The following is a 19,465-nucleotide window of genomic DNA, read 5'->3' on the forward strand; positions in this document are numbered from 1 at the left end:
CGCCGCGACACCCACGCCAGCTCGCCCCCACGAGTGGCCGTCTGTCCCGAGCTTCGTGCTCGGGGGGACTCTTAACCGGCCGCGGGGCGGGCGGGGCTGGCAGTGGGCTCGGTGTCGCCGCTGGGTCAGACCTCGGGTCGGTGGGCGGGCCCACAGGCTCCCCCGCCCCTGGGGGGGGGTCGGATGGAACCCTTTAGCCGGGGTCACATGACCGAGATAAGGGTGGCGGCGTCTTTGATCTGCGGCCAAGGCGGGGTTTCAGGAAGGGCTCAGCGGACCCGGGGGGTGACTTCGGGGGGCCTGCGGGGTCTTGGATGATTACAGGGGAGTCTGACTAAGGCCCGAGGGGAGAGCAGGTGGCAGTGACTCCTGCCCCGACCGAGGGAGGGCACCGAGGTGGGGGAGAGCCAGTCCTGCTGGGGGTCGAGAGGGCTCTGTCCTGTTGTCCCAGCTCAAAGCCGTTTGGAATCATGAAGTTACCAGGGTTATTCGCACACCAGCCACTGAGTTCGACCTGGAATATTTTTGTCATATCCTCAAATCACTCCTTATTAGCATTAAATTTTTTCTTTAAACTTTTAAAATTTATTCATATCTAAAACTGTAGCTAAAAGGCCAGAATCACTGACCATATACAGAATAAAGTCATATATATATATAAAATTGATTTTTTTACAGAGAGGGAGGGAGAGGGATAGAGAGTTAGAAACATCAACCAGAAAGAAACATCGATCAGCTGCCTCCTGCACACCCCCAACTGGGGATGTGCTGGCAACCAAGGTACATGCCCTTGACCCGAATTGAACCTGGGACCCTTCAGTCCACAGGCTGACGCTCTATCCACTGAGCCAAACCAGTTAGGGCCAGAATGAAGTTTTTTTAAAAAAATATTTTTTATTGACTTTAGAGAGGAGAGAGAGATAGAAACATCTTGAACCCTAACCTCCTGGTTCATAGGTCAACACTCAACCACTGAGCCACACCGGCCGGGCCAGAAGAAAGTCTTAAGAATAAAGTAAGAACAAAACAATGTTATTAAATTCCAGCCAGAAAGTGTTACCTCCTCTCCTGGCAACCCAGGATGGGCATTATTATTATTATTATCATCCCCATTTTACAGATGAGGAATCTGAGCACAGAAATGTGTGAGGGCCAAGGTCACTCCGCTCAGAAGCGGTGGAGCTGGTCTTTGAAACAAAGCAGTTCTGCTCCCCATCCATGCTCTGAAGCAAGAATTAGAAAGGATTTGCAGACTTTCAGAGGATGTGATTCATTGTTCCTTATTGCTGTATCCTTGTGCTGCTCAAACACCTGGTGTACTTCCAGTTGTCCACATCCTACCCCGGGGACATGCCGATCCATGGGGTCCCCCCTCTGTTGTTGTAGAGGAGGAAAGGCACCTGTAGAGGGCGGTGTCTCGGCCAGGGTCACACAGCGTCACGTCATGGCCAGGTCCTAGGCATCCCACATTCCCACCCCTGCTCCTTCCTTCTCGGAGCCGGGAGATAGGCCTCCCCGGGCTCTGCCTGAATGGGGATCGATGGCCTGGGCTGTTGTCTCTCCTGAGTATCCCAGAGGATGCTGGGAGAGTACACCGACCCCTTCTGGGGATTCCCCAGCAACACACGTGCATGCGTGCACATGCACTCACAGGCAGACCTTTGCCGGGGGCTGACCTTTGTGGGCTCCTCCATTAACGTCTTCATTTTCCTACTTAGAAATCCTTGGCCCCTTAAGGAAGTGAGGCAATGGTATGGAGGGTCTGTACCCCTACCCTGTAGGGCCACCTCCAGGGCTTTCTTTTTCTTCCTGCTTCACTGCTGCTCCTCCCTCCACCCCAACACACACACACACACACACACACACACACACACACACACACACACTTCCCAGAACCCACCAGATGAGGTGGTCCTAGCCCCGGGGGCACAATCATTTTCCTCCTCGTTGCCCTCGGAGCCCCAGCCTCAGATGTGCCCCCTCCTGGGCTTTCTGTGGGAGCCCCTAACCAGAATGTCCATCCACCTTCCCCGCCCCCCACCCCTCAGGATTCCTCCTCAGCCCCTCCCCTTTGCTTCTCTGGGTCTCTGCCCCTGCACTGGCTTTTCTCTGCCCCTTCCCACCTAAATGTACACCCCTTCCAGTCCTTCTCCCCAGCTGTGGCTGAGTCCTGCCTCCTGCCAACTCGGGGGTTCCAGTGAGGGCAAGGATGGTCTCTCCCTTCACACTGGGGCTCCCTGAGGGCAGGGTTGATGTCGCCCTTCTCAGAGGTGGGGGGCTTCCCGAGGGCTCACCCATTTCACTAGCCAATAACATCAGCCCATTTCCCCAGGACATGGGGCGGACACTGGCTGGAGAGCTACTTCCCACTCTGGGCTTCAGCCCAGAGGGCTGTGGCCCTAGGCAGCCAATGGGGCACAGGGATACCCCAAGTAGATGATTAACTGCAGGCCCAGCAAGTGACCCTGGGTCCACTGTGTCCCCACTGCCTCTCCCTGGAGAAGGCCAGTAGCCTGGTTGGGGTACCGGTCCTGCTTTCTGGAGGAGATGAGCATCGATAGGTGTATGAGGTCGACACCCAACCCTGACCACACCCCTCTGACCTGAAGGCCTATAGGGTCATTGTTGGGCTGTAGTTCCACTCTATTTTTCTTTTTTCCTCTCTGACGCTGGCTGTTGTTTTGTTTTTCAGAGCAAATGTTGTCAATGTGCCCAAAATCGGGTTTCTGGCTTTTCACCAGGCTGCCCCCAGGCCTTGGGCGTTGGAGATGCTGGGAGCAGACACAGCCTTCCAACCCCTCCAGACACCTGCCCTCAGTAGGGGCCTCGGCCCTGGGCACAGGACCTGGCTGGAAGGGCCCAGGTTTCCCTTTTATCAGAGCCTCCTTGGCTGCCACTCAGTCGGTGCGCATGGGGGTGACAGGAATCTGGGCAGGTGAGGGGCCAGGTTGACAACTGAGAGTCCCAATCGCAGCATCTGAGGGGAGACACAGCCACAGGTACAGAGAACACAAATGTAGAGACCCACGCCATCTACCGAGAGGCACACAGAGACACAGGTGTGTGGACACACAGGTGTACAGAGATACACAGACTGCATACCACCTATAGTCACACAGACTCCGGCACATAGAGATGTGTGTGTAGATACACAGCTGTGCAGGCTCAGGTTCTCTCAGACACAAGTTTGCATGCAGAATTGTGCACGTCTACACAGGCTTTCTCAGCCACTGTGTCATACGTAGGAACACTCGCACATACATGGAAAGATACTGAGAACACACAAATGTACACCCAGCTGTAGTCATTGACAACTACAGGAACACTTAGATCTGGGGACATGACTGTATACTTGTGTAAACACACACACACACACACACACACACACACACCATACAGCGTTAGAAGCAGACACATCCCCCCTGAGACCATACCCATCTGTCCACGTACAGAGGCACTTGGCCACACGCATGCACATGCCAAACACCTCTCTGGCGTGTGAGCTGTGCTCAGTAAATACGTATTGAATGAATGAATGAGGAGAGGACATACCAGTAGAAAGAAGTGGGGCCTGCGGGAAGGGGAGCTTGGCTCTGGTTTGCAGGGTCTGTAGACTCTGTGTTTGTGGGGTTGGCCCTGGGACTGGCCAGGCGGCCCTTCCATCGGTGAGGAGGTGGAGGCCGGTGGGCACTGTCTCAGAGCGGGACCTGGAAGGTGGGAAAGGGGCGTGTACGGAGGTCTTCTCACTCAACCGCAGTTGTCTGAGCACATGCTGCGTGCCGGTGCCGAGCCCGGGGCTCCGAGGATGCCGTCCTGTTTTTCCTGGCTGGAAGTCAACAGCCTGGGCGCTGCCACTTCCCAGGCTGCCACGGTTTGGGCGAGGCACTCGGCTTCTCTGAGCATTTAACTCCCCAGTTTTCTCACCTGTGAAATGGGGGAAAGAGAATAAAACTTCATCTGATTGCATTGTGGTGAAAAGGAGTTCTCCGTGGGCATGCAGTCAGCAAGTTCAGACTGTGGGGAACTTTACAGGACAAATGACCTGGTTTCTTCAACAAACATATTGCAAAATAAACAAATAAATAAAAGGAGTGGGAAAGATGAATATGTATATATTTAAAAATGTGTTTTTAGTGTGGCTCAGTGGTTGAGTGTCGACCTGTGAACCAGGAGGTCAGGGCACATGCCTGGGTTGTGGGCTCAATCCCCAGTGTGGGGTTTGCAGGAGGCAGCCGATCAATGATTCTCTCTCATCATTGATGTTTCTTTCTCTCTCTCCCTCTCCCTTCCACTCTAAAAATCAAGAATAAAATAGATTTTTAAAAATCCTCACTTGAGGATATTTTTCCATTGATTTTTACAGAGAGTGAAAGAGAGAGGGAAAGTCAGAGAAATACATTGATTGGTTGCCTCCTACACGAACCCTGACCAGGGCCTGGCCAGGGAGGAGCCTGCAACCAAGGTCTATACCCTTAACCAGAATCGAACCTGGAACCCTTCGGTCCCCAGGTCCATGCTCTATCCACTGAGCCAAACTGGCTAGGGCCCTCTCCACTTTTATATAAGCTTCAACATCTTCAAAATAAAAACGATTCAAAGAATTGCTGTATGTGAAAGTTCCCAGTCTGACATAATGTAAAGTTAGCTTGCTTCTTCGAGGTATAGTTTTCCTCCAAGTCATAAACCTGTGAAATACTAAATATTGCACAGATACATAGTACAAGGTAGAGGAGGGAGCCCTCTTACTCACTGATTTAAGATGTTCAGTTCCAAGTTGCTATGAGCCTCTTGTCCAGCAGGGGGCTCCCTACTCTCTGCTTCTCTATCTGGCTATTGCTCTGGGGTTGTTAAAAGGAAGAGATTTTCAGAAGTGTAAGAGAGCCCTAGCCAATTTGGCTCAGTGGATAAAGTCAATGGGTCATGGGTTCAATTCCCATCAAGGGCACATGCCTGGGTTGCGAGCTTGATCCCCAATAGGGGGTGTGCATGAGGCAGCCGATCAATGATTCTCTCATATTGATGTTTCTATCTCTCTCTCCCTCTCCCTTCCTCTCTGAAATAAATAAAAAAATATTTTAAAAAAAGACGTGTAAGAGAGATATTGCTGAGAGATTAGCATCTCAATAGAGACCTCTCAGAGATATTTAGGAGAAAAGAGATAAATAGGTAGGTAGGGAGGTAAAAGAATTTGTCCAGCCCTGGCCAGTGGCTCAGTTGGCTGGAGCCTCATCCCATACACCAAAAGGTTGTGGGTTTGATCCCCGGTCAGAGTGCATACCTAAGTTTTGAGATCAATCCCTGGGCGGGGCAGGTATGGGAGGCAACCAACCAATGTACCTCTATCACATCGATATTTCTCTCTCCCCCGCCCTCTCTCTTTAAAAATCAGTAAACATATCTTCGGGTGAGGATTAAAAAAAAAAAAGAATTAGTCCACAACCCTATGGTAGGAAGGTCTTCCTTCAGGTTACAATCTCTGGAGATTTGGGGAATTTAGCAAAGGCTACTATCTTTTTAAAAAATATATATTTTATTGATTTTTTTACAGAGAGGAAGGGAGAAGGATAGAGAGTTAGAAACATCGATGAGAGAGAAACATCAATCAGCTGCCTCCTGCACACCCCCCACTGGGGATGTGCCCGCAACCAAGGTACATGCCCTTGACCAGAATTGAACCTGGGACCTTTCAGTCCGCAGGTGATGCTCTATCCACTGAGCCAAACCAGTCAGGGCATAGCAAAGGCTACTATCTTGAAGGTAATAATAGCAAACTCTTCCTCGAGTACTGTTCCAAGCACGTGATATGTATTAACTTATTTAATTCTCACAATCATGCCATGAAATAGGCGTTGCCATTATTACAGCGATCCAAGGAGGCTGGTCTTAGACAAGTGGCGATAAGGAACTGTTAGGGCACAGGCGGAGCTTCCTAGCAGCCCCTGAGTGTGGGCATGAGCTGCCACAGAGCCCACAAGGGGTGTCAGAAGGATGCAGAAAAGGAGGCCCACCAGGCATCACCCAGAATCTACAGGCGGAGATGTTTCAGGCAGGAAGGGGCAGCCCAAATGTAGACACTCACAGCCTGGGGCAAGGCCATTGGCTTCACTCAGCAGTGACTCTTTGGAGTCAGTGGACTGGTGGGGTGCTGGGGTGGGGAAGCCAGGCGGCAGAGGGCTGGGGAGGGGCCTGGGATGAGACCAGAGCATGGAATCCTGGGGAGATGGTGGCCAGAGAAAGAAGCAAAGCCTGTGACTCAACGTGTGGCCCATGGCACCACCTAAGACCTGGTTAGAAATTCAGAATCTGGGGCCCACCTTCGGCCTACTGAATGGGAACCTGCATTTTAACTAGACCCCGGGGTGTACTAAGTACAAAAAATAGTGGGGCAGAGATGTGGGCTGGTCCCTAGAGATTAAAGAGGTGGCATTCAACATGGGATGTCCCTAGTGAGTTTGAGGCCAAGGAGGAGGTGGAAAGGGAGAGGTGACGATACCGCAGTGGAGCTGACGAAGGGGTGTTGTGTGTGAATTAGATAGTGGTGAGGTCGTGTAGAGCTCGGTGGTAGTTCCTGACCCATGGCTGACAGCTCTCTGAGGGCTATCCATCTGTGTGCTCCCCAGAGGAGAGGAGTGTGTGGAGGTATTGCATGTCTCTGTGTGTGTGTCTGTGAGGTCTGGGGCAATGTTCGTGTGTATCTCTTGTATGTTTCTGTGTGTTTTTACATGTTAAATGCGAACGGTCAGCTACCGGAAAGTTCATATGGTTAATCCTATGGTGTGCATATCTCAAGGTAAGATTAATGTGTAGGTAGGGGACTGGGGGTATCAGGGCTCAGGAAGCTGTCATAGTTTGATGAATGAAGTTCAGCTTCTTGGACGAAGGGAACTCAGGTCTAGATCCTAAACTACCTGTTCTGTTCTTCAGTGGGTAGAAGACGGAGATTCCATCCGGCATCCGGCAGGTTGTAGTTTCACACTATTGCCACAAGGGGGTAATGTTGGCCTGGGTGAGCCCTCAGTGCAGGAGTGGTCAGTCAGCAGCGCGGAGATCCGCACCAGCCGGGCTCTTTATTTTTTTATCTTTACTATCTTACCAGGTAAAACATGGCATCATGTTTTGTCCTTTTTGGTTACATGTGATGCTGACTATTTGTTCTTACGCTGTCTTTCCTCTTTTGGAGTTGTCCATGTCCATTTATCTTTTGGGGATCCTAATATTTTACTTAGAGATTTGTATAATCATTTTACATCTAAAAGATAGTAACCCGCCCTAACCAGTTTGGCTCAGTGGATGGAGGTCAGCCTGCGGACTGAAGGGTCCCAGGTTCGATTCCGGCTAAGGGCATGTGCCTTGGTTGCGGGCACATTCCCATTGGGGGGTGTGCAGGAGGCAGCTGATCGATGTTTCTCTCTCATCGATGTTTCTAGCTCTCTACCCCTCTCCCATCCTCTCTGTGAAAAATCAATAAAATATATTTAAAAAAAAAAGATAGTAAACCTTCATCATTGCTGTCATATGGATTTTTTTTTTTTTTTTTAGCCTGCTCTTTCATTAAAAAAACAAAAACAACAAACATACTATTGGGCCCGGCTGGTGTGGCTCAGTGGTTGAGTGTCGACCTATAAAACGAGGTCACGGTTTGATTCCCCATCAGGGCACACGCCCAGGTTGTGGGCTCCAACCCGTGTGGGGTGTGCAGGAGGCAGCCAATCAATGATTCTCTCTCATCATTGATATTTCTCTCTCCTTCTCCCTTCCTCTCTGAAATTAATAAAAATATATTAAAAAAATACTTATTGGGAAATGCAAATCAAAACATCAGCAAAATGCCACTCATTAGGATGGCTACTATAAAAAACCCAGAAAATAACAAGTGTTGGTAAGGATGAGGAGAAATTGGAACCTTGTGCACTGTTGGTGGGGAGGTAAACTGGTAGGGCTATGAAAATAATATGGCAGTTCCTCAAAAAATGAAGATGGTAAATTTTATGTGATGTGTATTTTAACTACAATTTTTACCAAAAGCTATGTAATTGGAAAACATAACAGATATCCACCAAAAAAAAAAAGTTACTGAGTTCCACTCTGTATAAAGTATCTCTGTGCTGGGCATGGAGAACATGAAAATGCTAAGATGTCAAGGGGCCCATGGACCATGAAGGTGGAAATAGAAACCAACATTCACAGCACAATTTCATCTTGGCTTTGTGGGGATTCGAGCAGCGGTGCAGGGAGCCGTCAGGGGCAGCAGACAACTCAGAGTCTTGAGGCAGCGGTGGGGGCAGTCACGGAGAGTTCCTTGTGGATCTGCATCTCGGACGAATTAGGAGAGGTGGGTCAGCTCCTATTTTCAGTTTGGTGCTTGTGACCAGCACACACATTTAATGCGTACGCAGGAAGACTGTTGACGTTCTCTTTGTGATTGATTGCTTTCGGTGTTTGCACATTCATCAAGGTGCCTGACCATTTTATTCCTTCTTGGTTTTCTATGAGTCCGTTTATTTTTACATTTAGCTCTTTAATCTGCCCAGAAATTATTTTGGTGATTGGTAGGGGGATAAGGGACCCTGGTGGAAGGGTGGAGAAGCATAAAGGGAGGGCTGGGCCCAGCTGGCGTGGCTCAGTGGTGAGTGTCAACCTATGAACCAGGAGGTCACGGTTTGATTCCCGGTCAGGGCACATGCCTGGGTTGTGGGCTCGGTCCCCAGTGTGGGGCGTGCAGGAGGCAGCCGATCAATGATTCTCTCTCATCATTGATGTTTATATCTTTCTCTCCCTTTCTCTCTGAAATCAATAATAATAAAAAAAGAATCCCTCTTTGAAAGAAAGAAAGAAAGAAAGAAAGAAAGAAAGAAAGAAAGAAAGAAAGAAAGGGAGGGAGGATTGGGCAGCTGCCCTCCTTCTCGACTTGATGGCCCTGGGGCTCCCGCGTTCACCCTCTGTCCCCCCTGTGGTTGTTGTAGGTGACGGGGTGAGCTGGGTATGTGGCTGAAACCTGGGTGATTGGAGGTGATGATCCAGTAAGACCATGTTGGCCTTGAAGAATGGGGGATGCAGACCGTAGTAAGGATTTTCAACATGGAATTAAACATGGTGGGATGGAGGTATATGTGCCATCTTTCCCTGCTCACCCCCTGCTACCCAAGCTTGCTCTCTCTCTCCTCTTGCTTTCCCCTCCGTGTGAAACATTTTATTTATTGTTTGTTCACTTGTTTTGGGCTGTGCTCTTGCTAGACAACAAGCTCCTGGCGTGCAAACACCTTGTCCGTCTGTCTCCCTGTCCTATTCCCAGTGCCTGAAGCAGGGGCTGGCACAGAGCAGGTGCTCAAGGAATACTGGGCTGAATGAATAAGAGGAAAGAGCGGCCTGTTGGTGCTGGCCCTGTGGGGTGTGCTCCCAGCTGCCTGCTCCCATGCCTGTGGGCAGATTGCTGGGTGAGGGGCTGGGGGTCTGGGCCCCCAGTCTAGAGCGGACTCTTCATGGTCTGATCTTAGGGTCTGCATTCCACCCGGGGCAGGGAGGTCGAGGGGCTGGGAGTCTCACACACAGATGCCCTCGGTGGCTGAAGCTGGGGCTGGGCCTGTGTCTGGGTTCAAAGGACAGGCCTGGGGGCGGTGGGGCTGAGTCATGGAGGCACTGCTCCTGCTGAAGTTTCCTGTCTCAGGGGCTCAGAGACATTCATTACAGCCAGGAGGAGAAGTAATTAATCCAGAGAGCCGGGGGAGGAGGGGGGGAGGATTGATTTTCTCAGGAGGCTCCTGTGCAATTAATAAGGGCAGGGAGGGGAGAGCCCTGCCCCGTCTGGGGATATCGGTAATAGAGACGTGGCTCAGGGCCACAGTCACCCACCTCTGTGCTGACCGTAGAGGAGGAGTGGACACAGGGGCCGGAGCAATGTGCTGGCAACGGGCTCCATGAGGCAGCCTGAGCTAGAGGAAGGCGCTCAGGCCGGAGCCAGATGCCCCAGGCGCTCAGGTGTTGCCATTCACCTGCTGTGGAACCTGGGGCAGGCTGCTCTCAGCCTCAGTTTCCTTACCTGTAGAATGGAGCTAAGGACTCGGACCTCGTAGGACGGCTCTGGAGAGGAAATGTGAAATGCTTAGCAATGTGCCTGCCATGAAGCAAACACACGCAGAGCTGGGATTGAAAGAGAAGCTGGTGCCGCCGGGCACGAGACCCACGTGTGCGTGGGTGACTGGGCAGAGGGGCAGGAGCAGGGGGCTCCCCTGACAACGGCCCAGGGTGCCGAGCCCAGGGACAGGCCTAGAGCCTCAGGGACGGGGTGCTGGACACCTACTCTGGCCGGCTCTCCGTGATCTGTGGTCCGTACAGCGAATTGCAGGGTAAAGTTTCCCAGGTACAGACGAGGAAGCCGAGGCCCGGAGAGCAAGGGGTCTTGTTGAAAGTCGGTAGCTGTAGAGCTGGGATTCCAGTTTCCGCTTGTCTCCTGTCACAGTCCTCAAATGATCCTTGCCTTCTGGCTGCAAGACTGTGGAAACTCCGGGTGCACCAGACACAGAAATCCCGTGACCCAGTCCTGGGGTGAATGATGGGGGACAATGGGCACAAATGCCATCCCTCCTGAACATACACTTGGGCAGGTGTCTCCAGGAGAGAAAGACCCGGACACTCACCTCTCTTTATGGGCCAAGGGGGTGTCCCCACTCAGGTGCCTAATCCTGGAGAATCTTTTATTTGTTTCGGTATTTAGAAGGGCCTTCTCTTTTTCATTATAAAAGCCGTAGAACCACTTTCCTACAAGTTTGGAGGAGAAGCAGTACCATGCCCAGGACCACCGCCTCCTGCCAACAGGCTGGATTTAACTGGGAGCAAAATCGAGATGTAAGGATCCCCCAGGGGCTGGTCTAGACCTCAGACAACCCATTGCAGTGCCCTCAGGGTGCCCCCAGGGCCTGCTGCCCAGATGCAGTGGGCAGGGCACAGGGTGGCCTCACAGGGGCCTGCCCACCGGCTGTGCCGCAGTTTCCTCGTCAGTAAGCGGGTGAGGCTGGTGTCCTAGGAGGAGGTCAGCGCAGGCTCTGGGTTCAGGCAGCACCAGGGTCACACCCATGTGCTCAGGCTTCAGCCTCTCCAAGGAGGCAGCGCCCGCTCTGTCCGATGGGGACTAACAGTGCCCCTGAGCTGTTGGGAAAATGAAATCAAATGACAGCCCTGCTTCTCAGGCTGCCCTGAGCCCCAGTGAAGCCTCAGCCCGGTTAGGTGTTAGCAGCAGTAGCAGGGGTGGTGGTCGTGTTCAGGAACGCGGGGGGCCGCCTGCTCCCACCTGCTCCCACCTGCTGGGAGTCCAGGTCCAGGCTGTGTCCCTGGCCCGGCCGGGGTGGCTCAGTGGCTGAGCATCCACCTGTGAACCAGGAGGTCACGGTTCGATTCCGGTCAGGGCACATGCCCGGGTTGCGGGCTCGATCCCCAGTGTGGGGCGTGCAGGAGGCAGCCGATCAGAGATTCTCATCATTGATGTTTCTTTCTCTCTCCCCCTCTCCCTTCCTCTCTGAAATCAATACAAATATATTAAACCCCCAAAAGACGTGGGTCCCTGACTGTGTAGCTGACCCCGGGGTGGGGGTGGGGGTGGGGGCAGGACAGACAGGTGGGGCCCCCGGGGGAGGGGCCGACTGAGCAGCTGGCAGCAGAGGGAGGCGCTGGAGAGGGTCCCGGTCTCCCCTGGGTGGGGCCCCTAATAGCGACCTCGTCCTCTCTCCGGATCTGCAGGGCGACAGGAGGCGGCTGGGGGGGGGGCGGGGGGCCGGAGGGGGTCCCCGCTGCTCCCTCGGGCCTTATCAGCGGCGGCCGGATCCGGCGGCGCTAATGGAGCTGCGGCCGCGGGCGCCCTGTTTGCGGAGAGAAGCGCCCGCCCCGCGCCGGCCGCTCGGTACACAGACCGCACTTCGCTGCGCAAACACCGCCCGCCGCTCGCCGCGCCCCGGCCCCGCCGCCCGGTGGGGGAGGCCCCCGGGGGAGGGGGGCAGGCGACAGTGACTGCCCCCACAGAGCGGAGCGTGCGGGCTTAAGGGTGGGGGGTGTGGAAGGGGGCGCGGGAGGAGCGTGGGGCGCGGGATGGGCTCGCGAGCCCGTAGGTGTGGTCAGAGTCGGGGGTGGGGTGAGTGAAAGGGGTCGTCTGGGCCGTGGGGGCCGCGAGTGGCGCGGTCGGGTGGGCTCCAAGCCCCCCCCGTTTGGTTCTGTACGGAATTTTGTCCATGATCTCGCGTTGTGTTTTGGGGGTGGAGGCTGGGGTCACGGGCAGCCTCTAGGCGCCTGGGGGTGAGAGTTCGGTGCCCGAGCTGTGGAGGGAGGGTGGGCAGCGGGGACCCTGTGGGGTGGCCCCTGGCACAGCCCTCCCAGTGCCCCCGCGGTGCCCCCCGCAGCCAGGCCGCTCCTCACAGGGCCCTCTCTCCGCTGCTCCCTAACAGACCGCACCCTGGTCCCCCGGGGCAGGCAGCGAGGCCTGGGTCCCGGGGGTGGGGTCAGCGGGACAGGAGCGGGCCCCAGAGCGGGGCTCCCTCAGGCGGGGCCCTGGCGGGAGAGCCGGGGAAGGGAACCCCCTCGGCCTCCTTCATCCATGGGCTGTCAGTTCTGCCCCCAAACTCCTCGTTGGCCCCTCTTTTTTGCTGCCAGCTGCCTGCAGGCCTGCAACATGCTGCTGGAGGCTACAAACTCGGGGTCACCACCCTCATCAGAACAGGCTTCAGGCCCGCGTCCTCCAGTTGGGGGCACCCCACTATGTGCTGTAAGAGGTGAAAGTCCTGGTGCGAGGGGTGTCAGGTGAGGCCCCAAGACCCCAGTTTCTGTGCTTCTGGCCAGGGCCTTGGTCTCCCCGGGAGGCACCAGGAGGGTAGGAGTTGGGGTGTTTTTGACGTCTCCTCTCTCCGCAGTCACCTCCACCCCCTCTTGATGGATGACACAGACTGTCACTACTAATGGCTTTCTGTGGAGTCCTCAGAACTAATGAAGCTGCTGACAGTAATTCCGTAAATGAGTCAACACCACTTTATCCCTCTCCCCACCCCCAGCCCCTCCACCAGGGGCATGGAGCAGGCCACAGGCTGCACATGGGCTCTGGGGACATGGAACCGGGCGGCGGATGGAGCCTGTCACTGGAGCTGGGCAAGGGAGTGGGGGGAGAGACGGGGGAGGCACAGGGTGAAGGAGGAGAGGAAAGTATGTAGAGAGGGAGTTGGTGAGATGGTGGAGAAAGGCGGGGAGAGATTGGGAGAGGGGAAGGGATACCTGGGGGTCGGGGGCGAAGTTAGGGTCCCCCCTGCACCAGACACTGGGTAGGAAGCCCCAGGCTGAGGAGACTACAGTTTGGATGGAGAGGGAGACAGATCTATCCATTATTTTCATTGTCAAAAGCAGCCTATGACACAAGCTTTATTGTTCCTCTTTTACAGTCAGGCTCAGAGGGGTCAGGCAACCTTCCCAAAGTCACACAGCTGAGAAAGGCAAGTGAAATGCAAACCCAGAGCAGCGAGACCCCGGAATCCAGGCTCTTTCCCACTATCCCTGGTCCACGAATACGTGGAAAGGGAAGAACAGGTTACTCTGGGTTTATCTGATTTGCCCTGTTCATGGAATTACTTGGTTGGGGGTGGAGGTGCCATAGCCTCCTTGTGTCTGGACTCTGGACTTCAAGAAGGCCTTTGGCAAAACCTCTCCTGACGTCCTGTGGACACAAGGTGATGTGTGGGGAAATGGCTCAATGGCTGGAAGGATTGCTAATGAGATGGGGCAGATTCTAATGACCGTCGATGGCAGAACCGAGCGAGCCTGTCAGTGCGAGGCAGTAACTTTGGACTGTGGTGCTGTCTGTCTTTGGTTCTGTTCTGGTTAACATTTTTTTAATTACCCAGGTCACATATGTCTGCTGTAGAAATATATAAGCTATAGGTCGGCAAAAAGGAAGAAAAAAACAGCCTAAATCTCACAAACAACACTCACTGAACAGTCCTTTCCACTTGCTGTAACTTTGAAATTTTCATAATAAAATGTTGGGGATAGATATCCCACCACCAAAGGTAAATCCACTGTTCACATTTAGGGTGCATCCTGCCCATCTCTTTAAAACATTTTATTGAGGTGACATTGGTTAATAAAATTATATACTAGTAGGTCTCAAGTGTGCAATTCTATCTGCCAATCTCTTTATTGCAAATAATAGCAATGAAAGGTAGCATTTTACTGGGCACTTACAGTGAGCTGAGCGCTTTCAATGAGCTGGCAATGGTGCAGAGCATCTTACAGGCGTCATATCATTAAATCCTCATAACCCTTTGCAAGGACTTTTATGATCTACTTTTCACATGACAGAGCTGAGGCTCAGAGATGAAATAACTGGCTCTGGCCACAGAGGCTGGGTGAGCGGCTAACGCAGAGTTTGAACCAGGATTTGTCTGACTCCAGAGCTGAACTCTGAGCAGCTATGGGACCCTGTGCTCCCTAAAGTGAGCCTAGACCGCCCCCCCCATCTGCCCCACCTCACTTCACCCCTCCAGGGATGACCAGGACTCTTCACGCTGATTCCCTGCTGCTTGGCTCACACCATCTGGGGCCATGACCTAGGATGTGACCTAGCAGAAGACATAGGTCCCAGTAAAGTTTGAGATTCTACCTGGAAATCAATGGAAAAAACTATCCTCAGGTGAGGATTAAAAGAAAGAAGAAAAAGAAAAAAGCAAGCCTAACCACAGTATACAGTATATCCCATTTTATGTTATTTTTAAAAAATATGTTTATTGATTTTAGAGAGAAAGGGAGAGGGAGAGAGAGAGAGAAACATCAATGATGGGAGAGAATCATTGATTGGCTGCCTCCTGCACACCCCCTACTGTGGACAGAGCCTGCAACCCGGGCATGTGCCCTTGGCCAGAATTGAACCTGGGACCTTTCAGTCCACAGGCCGACACTCTATCCACTGAGACAAACTGGCTAGGGCTGTACACTTGTCTTTATCCGGTGACCCCAGGGGTCTTGGGTGTTCCTTTCCTAGTCTCAACCCTCACTCCATCCTCAACACTGCCCAATGGCCATTACCCTGTCCTGAAGGTGGGCAGGGGAGAGGGGCCACTGTCACTTTCATTTAGCCCACCTGCAGGTAAGCACTTGGTGCCTCTCTAAGCAGGGCTCCAGGACAAGTCCTGGGAACTTATGAAGATGAGGGGGAGCCAACCATCACTGTTCCGGACATGGCCATACTGTTTAGAAATCACATCCGATTGTCACAACATCCGGAGAGGACCCAGAAGATGAATCTGTTGTTTGCAAAGGAGAGAGATGAAAGCTATAGGTTCAGTTGACATTGTGAAGTGCCTGTCATCTCTTAGGCAGTGACAAAGCTGTTTACAAAACTATAAATGGCCTCAGCACTTGAGTCAATCCCCAGATCCACCATCTGTCTGTGGGGGCTGGGGCCTGACCAGGACAGTGGCCAGAACGGGTCCCACCGGGCTATAGTCCTGTGGGAGCTCAGACCCTGCCAACTGCGGTTGGAGCCTAGCGCCCCCTGGTGGCACGCTGCCGCCTCTGCTGAGCCCAGGACCAGAGAAAGGCAGGGGCTGGTGGAGACAGAACCACCTCCATATTTGCTTTGTGGAAAGTAAGTGGTCGGGTGAAGCATATTGTTCTTGTTGCCGGAAATCAGAATCGAGAGGAACAAGCAGAACCGATGTTTCCTGGCCACCTTGAGGAAAATCAAAGCTCAGATCCTGTGGCATCACCTCCACTCCTCACTCCTACCCCAACCTCCTCTCCTAACACACACTTTCCGTGTCTTGATCTGGGACAGCAGACCTTCAGGGTGAGAGGTCCTTTGCTTCTTCTCAGACTCTGTCTGCCATTCAGGCAGGGCCAGCTGCTGCTCCTTGGCCTGGGGTGGGGAAGGGACACAGAGCAGGGGAGACTTGCAGGCCCCTGGGGCTGGGAATCTAGGCCGGAACTTGAGTCCTAGACACCTGTGTGGTCTTGGGCAAGTGTCTTCACCTCTGTGAGCCTCATGGTTCTCAGCCCAAAAGTGGGCAATTATAGCGAAACGTTGACAGCCCACTTAGAAAAAGAGAGTCCAGGTTTTGGAGTTAGACTTTACTTCAAACCCTGAATCTACCACTGACCAGTTATGTCAGACTTAATGGCTCTGAGCCTTAGTTTCTGAATCTGTAAAATGGGTTGTTGTAGGGGCTCAGTGAGGTGATTGAACTGGGAGCACTCTGGAAAATGCAAGGTTTTACAAATGATGGTGATTTTTATCAGTCAGCCCCCTGGAATGGGGCTCTGAGGTGGCTCCAGAAACTGACACCCCCAGTTCTCCTGAACCCAGGCACATCGTTCTAATTTGCATCCTACACACCAGCCAGAGAGTGGGTTTCTCCTTACCCGGGCCCCCACTCCTTTTCATATTTCCTAGTTACCTGAGGCACCTCCCCCATTCCCACCTTGTTCTAAGAACAGACTGGGAAGGGAGTCCTGAGTCTCACCCCTCAGCCCTGATCTCAGAACCCCAGCCTCAATCTTCTGCCCTGAAAGAATTCTATTGATGCTTCGGGCTAATCCTTGGGAAGGGGTGCTGCCACCAGGACCTTTCATTCACCCTGAGGGCCCAGAACGCCGTCCTCCTTGGACCAAGCCTGCTCTTGGTGCCCAATGGCAGATGGGGGCCCACAGGAGACTCACTGTAGTTCACTTCTACCCGTTACACTGCTCAGTCTGGCCCTCACAGCACTGCCCTGTCCCGCCCTGTCCCTGGCCCCAGTGAGCTGGCTGGCCTTGCAGGTACCAGGGTGACCAGGGGGAGGAGGGTGTGAGGGCTGGGGAGGGAGAGGGGTTGACAGAAGGCGGGGACTCTGGGGGCTGAGGACTATAAAGGGGCAAGAAGGTGAGCAGGGGACGCATCCAGCCGGAGGCAGGCACCTGCTTGGTCTAGGGCCCGCTTGCTCAGGACTCAGGGTAAGTGGGCTCAGCCTGCCCCAAGGCCTGGGGGACTCCCTGGGCCTAGGGCCTGGGATGGGGGGAAGAATTGATGGTTGGCAGGACGGGGGGCCTCTGGAGGCCTGAGGTCCTGTGTGGGTCTGGCTCTACATCTGGACAAACCTCGCACCTGGAAGAGCAGTCCGTGACTGGACTGCAAATGTGTGTGGGGAGTGGTTGGTGGTGGCTGTGAACACAAATGTGTGAGTGCCTCTGAGCTTGTGAGTGATTGGGATCCGTGTGTGTGTGTGTGTGTGTGTGTGTGTGTGTGTATGACCGTGACCTTCTGAGTCTGCATGTCTCTCCCTGGTGGACGGGGGCTGGGGGGTCGGTGGGTAGTGAACCGCAGGAGCACACTTCCCACCAACCCCTTCCCTCCAGCCCCTCCCCCACACCTGCCTACTCAGAGCCATCGGGCCTGGACTTCATGCATCTGTGCCTCCTGCCCCATGTCCCACCTTCTCTGCTCCCATTTTCTACTTTGTTGAGGTCCTGGCTGAGCTCTGGCTGCTGCACTGCTACGGAAGGAGCTGTCCACACTTGCAGAGGCAGTGCCTAGGCCAGGGGTGGGCAAACTTTTTGACTCGAGGGCCACAATGGGTTCTTAAACTGGACCGGAGGGCCGGAACAAAAGCATGGATGGAGTGTTTGTGTGAACTAATATAAATTCAAAGTAAACATCATTACATAAAAGGGTACGGTCTTTTTTTTTTTTTAGTTTTATTCATTTCAAACGGGCCGGATCCAGCCTGCGGGCCTTAGTTTGCTCATGGCTGGCCTAGGCCCTAGGGGTGGGGTGGTCAGGTCCCAGCGGCTCTTTGCTTCACCCTCTTGTCCCCAGGCTTGGAGAAGTAGGTGATGGGCGAGGGGCTGGGTGGGTGGGCTCTGTTCTGTCTCCAATGCCCTCCCACTCCTTGCTCCTCAGATGGCTGCTGCACGCCACTGCCTCTCCCTGCTCTTCCTGTCCACGTGTGTGGCTCTGTTGCTGCAGCCACCGCTGGGTGTCTCGGGGGCCCCACTGGAGCCAGAGTACCCAGGGGACAACGCCACACCAGAGCAGTTGGCCCAGTATGCGGCCGAGCTCCGCAGATACATCAACATGCTGACCAGGCCCAGGTGTGTACCAGAGGGAGGGGAGCGGTCCCGGCTCCTGCCCCTTCCACATTCTTGGGAAAGCAGAACCACTCTACTGACCAGGCCTGGGACCGTGTGCCCCTAGAGGATGGTACCCAAGGGCGGGCAGGAGGCATTGGGCTGGCACCTGGGCACAGTGCTCGCTTGCCCCAGCTGCCTCTCCCCTCCCAGATACGGGAAAAGAGACCAAGAAGAAACGCCGCTGAACTTCTTGGAGTGGGGAGCCCCAGACAAAGTTGCCCCCAGGTAGGTTTGGTTCCCTGTCCTGTGTGCCAGCTCCCTGGGGCTGAAATGGGGGTGGAGGTGAGTTGGGGGTTTGGGGGGAGAAGACTGCCCACTCCCCCTGCCATGTGCGGCCCTCTCCCCACAGGGAGCTCACCCAGATGGACGTGTAAGCCACCCCCGCCTCCTCCCTCTCCAAGGGCAGTGCCGGCCCAGGTCTCTCCTCCACACCCGTGGCTCTGGCCAAAGCTTGCTCCCCACTCCCACAGGCTGAATAAAGCAAATCAAAGACATTGCCTCTCTCTGCGTGTCTCTGTGGACCCTGGTGCATCAGGAGTAGCCACAGGCAGAAAGGGGGAGGGGACGGAGGGGAAGGGACAGAAGGGTGTTAGGAATGGTCAGACCGTCTATGGGGCCATCGGAGCCATTGAGCTCAGCTCCACTTCACGGAGGGGCAAGTGTGGCCCAGAGGGAGGCAGCGACTCCCCCAGGGTCACTCAGCGAGTCAGTGAAGTGGCGCTGGAGCCTGAATCTTCCATTTCAGCACCTATAGACTCTCCTGATCATTGGCCCAATAACAGCCCTGTGCCCAAATGTACCCCCTCCCATTCTTCCCTATAGTTTAGTGTCTTTGAAGAACCAGAAAATTGGGAAGAACTTGTCCTGAGAGATTGTGAACTCCTGGGTGCAGGAGCCATTCAGGAGGGAGGGAGGGGACGGGAGGGGGGCCATGGGGAATTCAGGTTCCAGGGAGTGGGCTACCTGTGGATTCCACACTGCAGCTCTGGGAGGGCCCAGAAGGGAGCGTGTGTGTGTGTGTGTGTGTATCTGGGCTTGTCTCTACCCCTTTCCTGGGCTAGGAGCACCTGTGGATAAGGGAGAGTCATGGGGGTAGGGGTGGGAGGGAGAAGTGAGAGAATTAGAACTTTCCTGGTTTCTGGAATGGCTTCTCCTGCCCCCCTCACATGCTCAGCCTGCAGGGATGGGGCCTGTGGGCTTGGTGGATGAGGGGAAGCACATTCCTGGGCTCAGCTCCTCACACTGACTCACAGCCATGACACCACATGATGTTTCCCTTCCAGTCTGGCTGTGTCTGGTGTGTGCAAAGGACCTGAGAGTGGAACCAGGCCCTAAG

General features: G+C 54.0%; 1 protein-coding gene across 1 annotated transcript; it reads left to right on the forward strand.

The window, feature by feature from the left end:
* Positions 1-17,899: 17,899 nt before the first annotated feature.
* On the forward strand, positions 17,900-18,503 carry LOC102427237 (pancreatic prohormone-like). The gene is made up of 3 exons (XM_023756967.1): positions 17,900-18,090; positions 18,280-18,354; positions 18,479-18,503. The coding sequence occupies exons 1-3, from the start codon at positions 17,900-17,902 to the stop codon at positions 18,501-18,503; spliced, it is 291 nt and encodes a 96-aa protein (XP_023612735.1).
* The last annotated feature ends 962 nt before the right edge of the window (positions 18,504-19,465 follow it).

Source organism: Myotis lucifugus, unplaced genomic scaffold, assembly GCF_000147115.1.
Source record: "Myotis lucifugus unplaced genomic scaffold, Myoluc2.0 scaffold_100, whole genome shotgun sequence".
In the NCBI taxonomy this organism is placed as follows: domain Eukaryota; kingdom Metazoa; phylum Chordata; class Mammalia; order Chiroptera; family Vespertilionidae; genus Myotis; species Myotis lucifugus.

Coding starts and splice junctions, on each gene's coding strand:
- LOC102427237 (XM_023756967.1), top strand. CDS start 17,900: ATGGCTGCTGCACGCCACTGCCTCTCCCTGCTCTTCCTGTCCACGTGT. Junction 18,091..18,279: donor AACATGCTGACCAGGCCCAG/GTGTGTACCAGA, acceptor CTCCCCTCCCAG/ATACGGGAAAAGAGACCAAG. Junction 18,355..18,478: donor CCAGACAAAGTTGCCCCCAG/GTAGGTTTGGTT, acceptor CTCTCCCCACAG/GGAGCTCACCCAGATGGACG.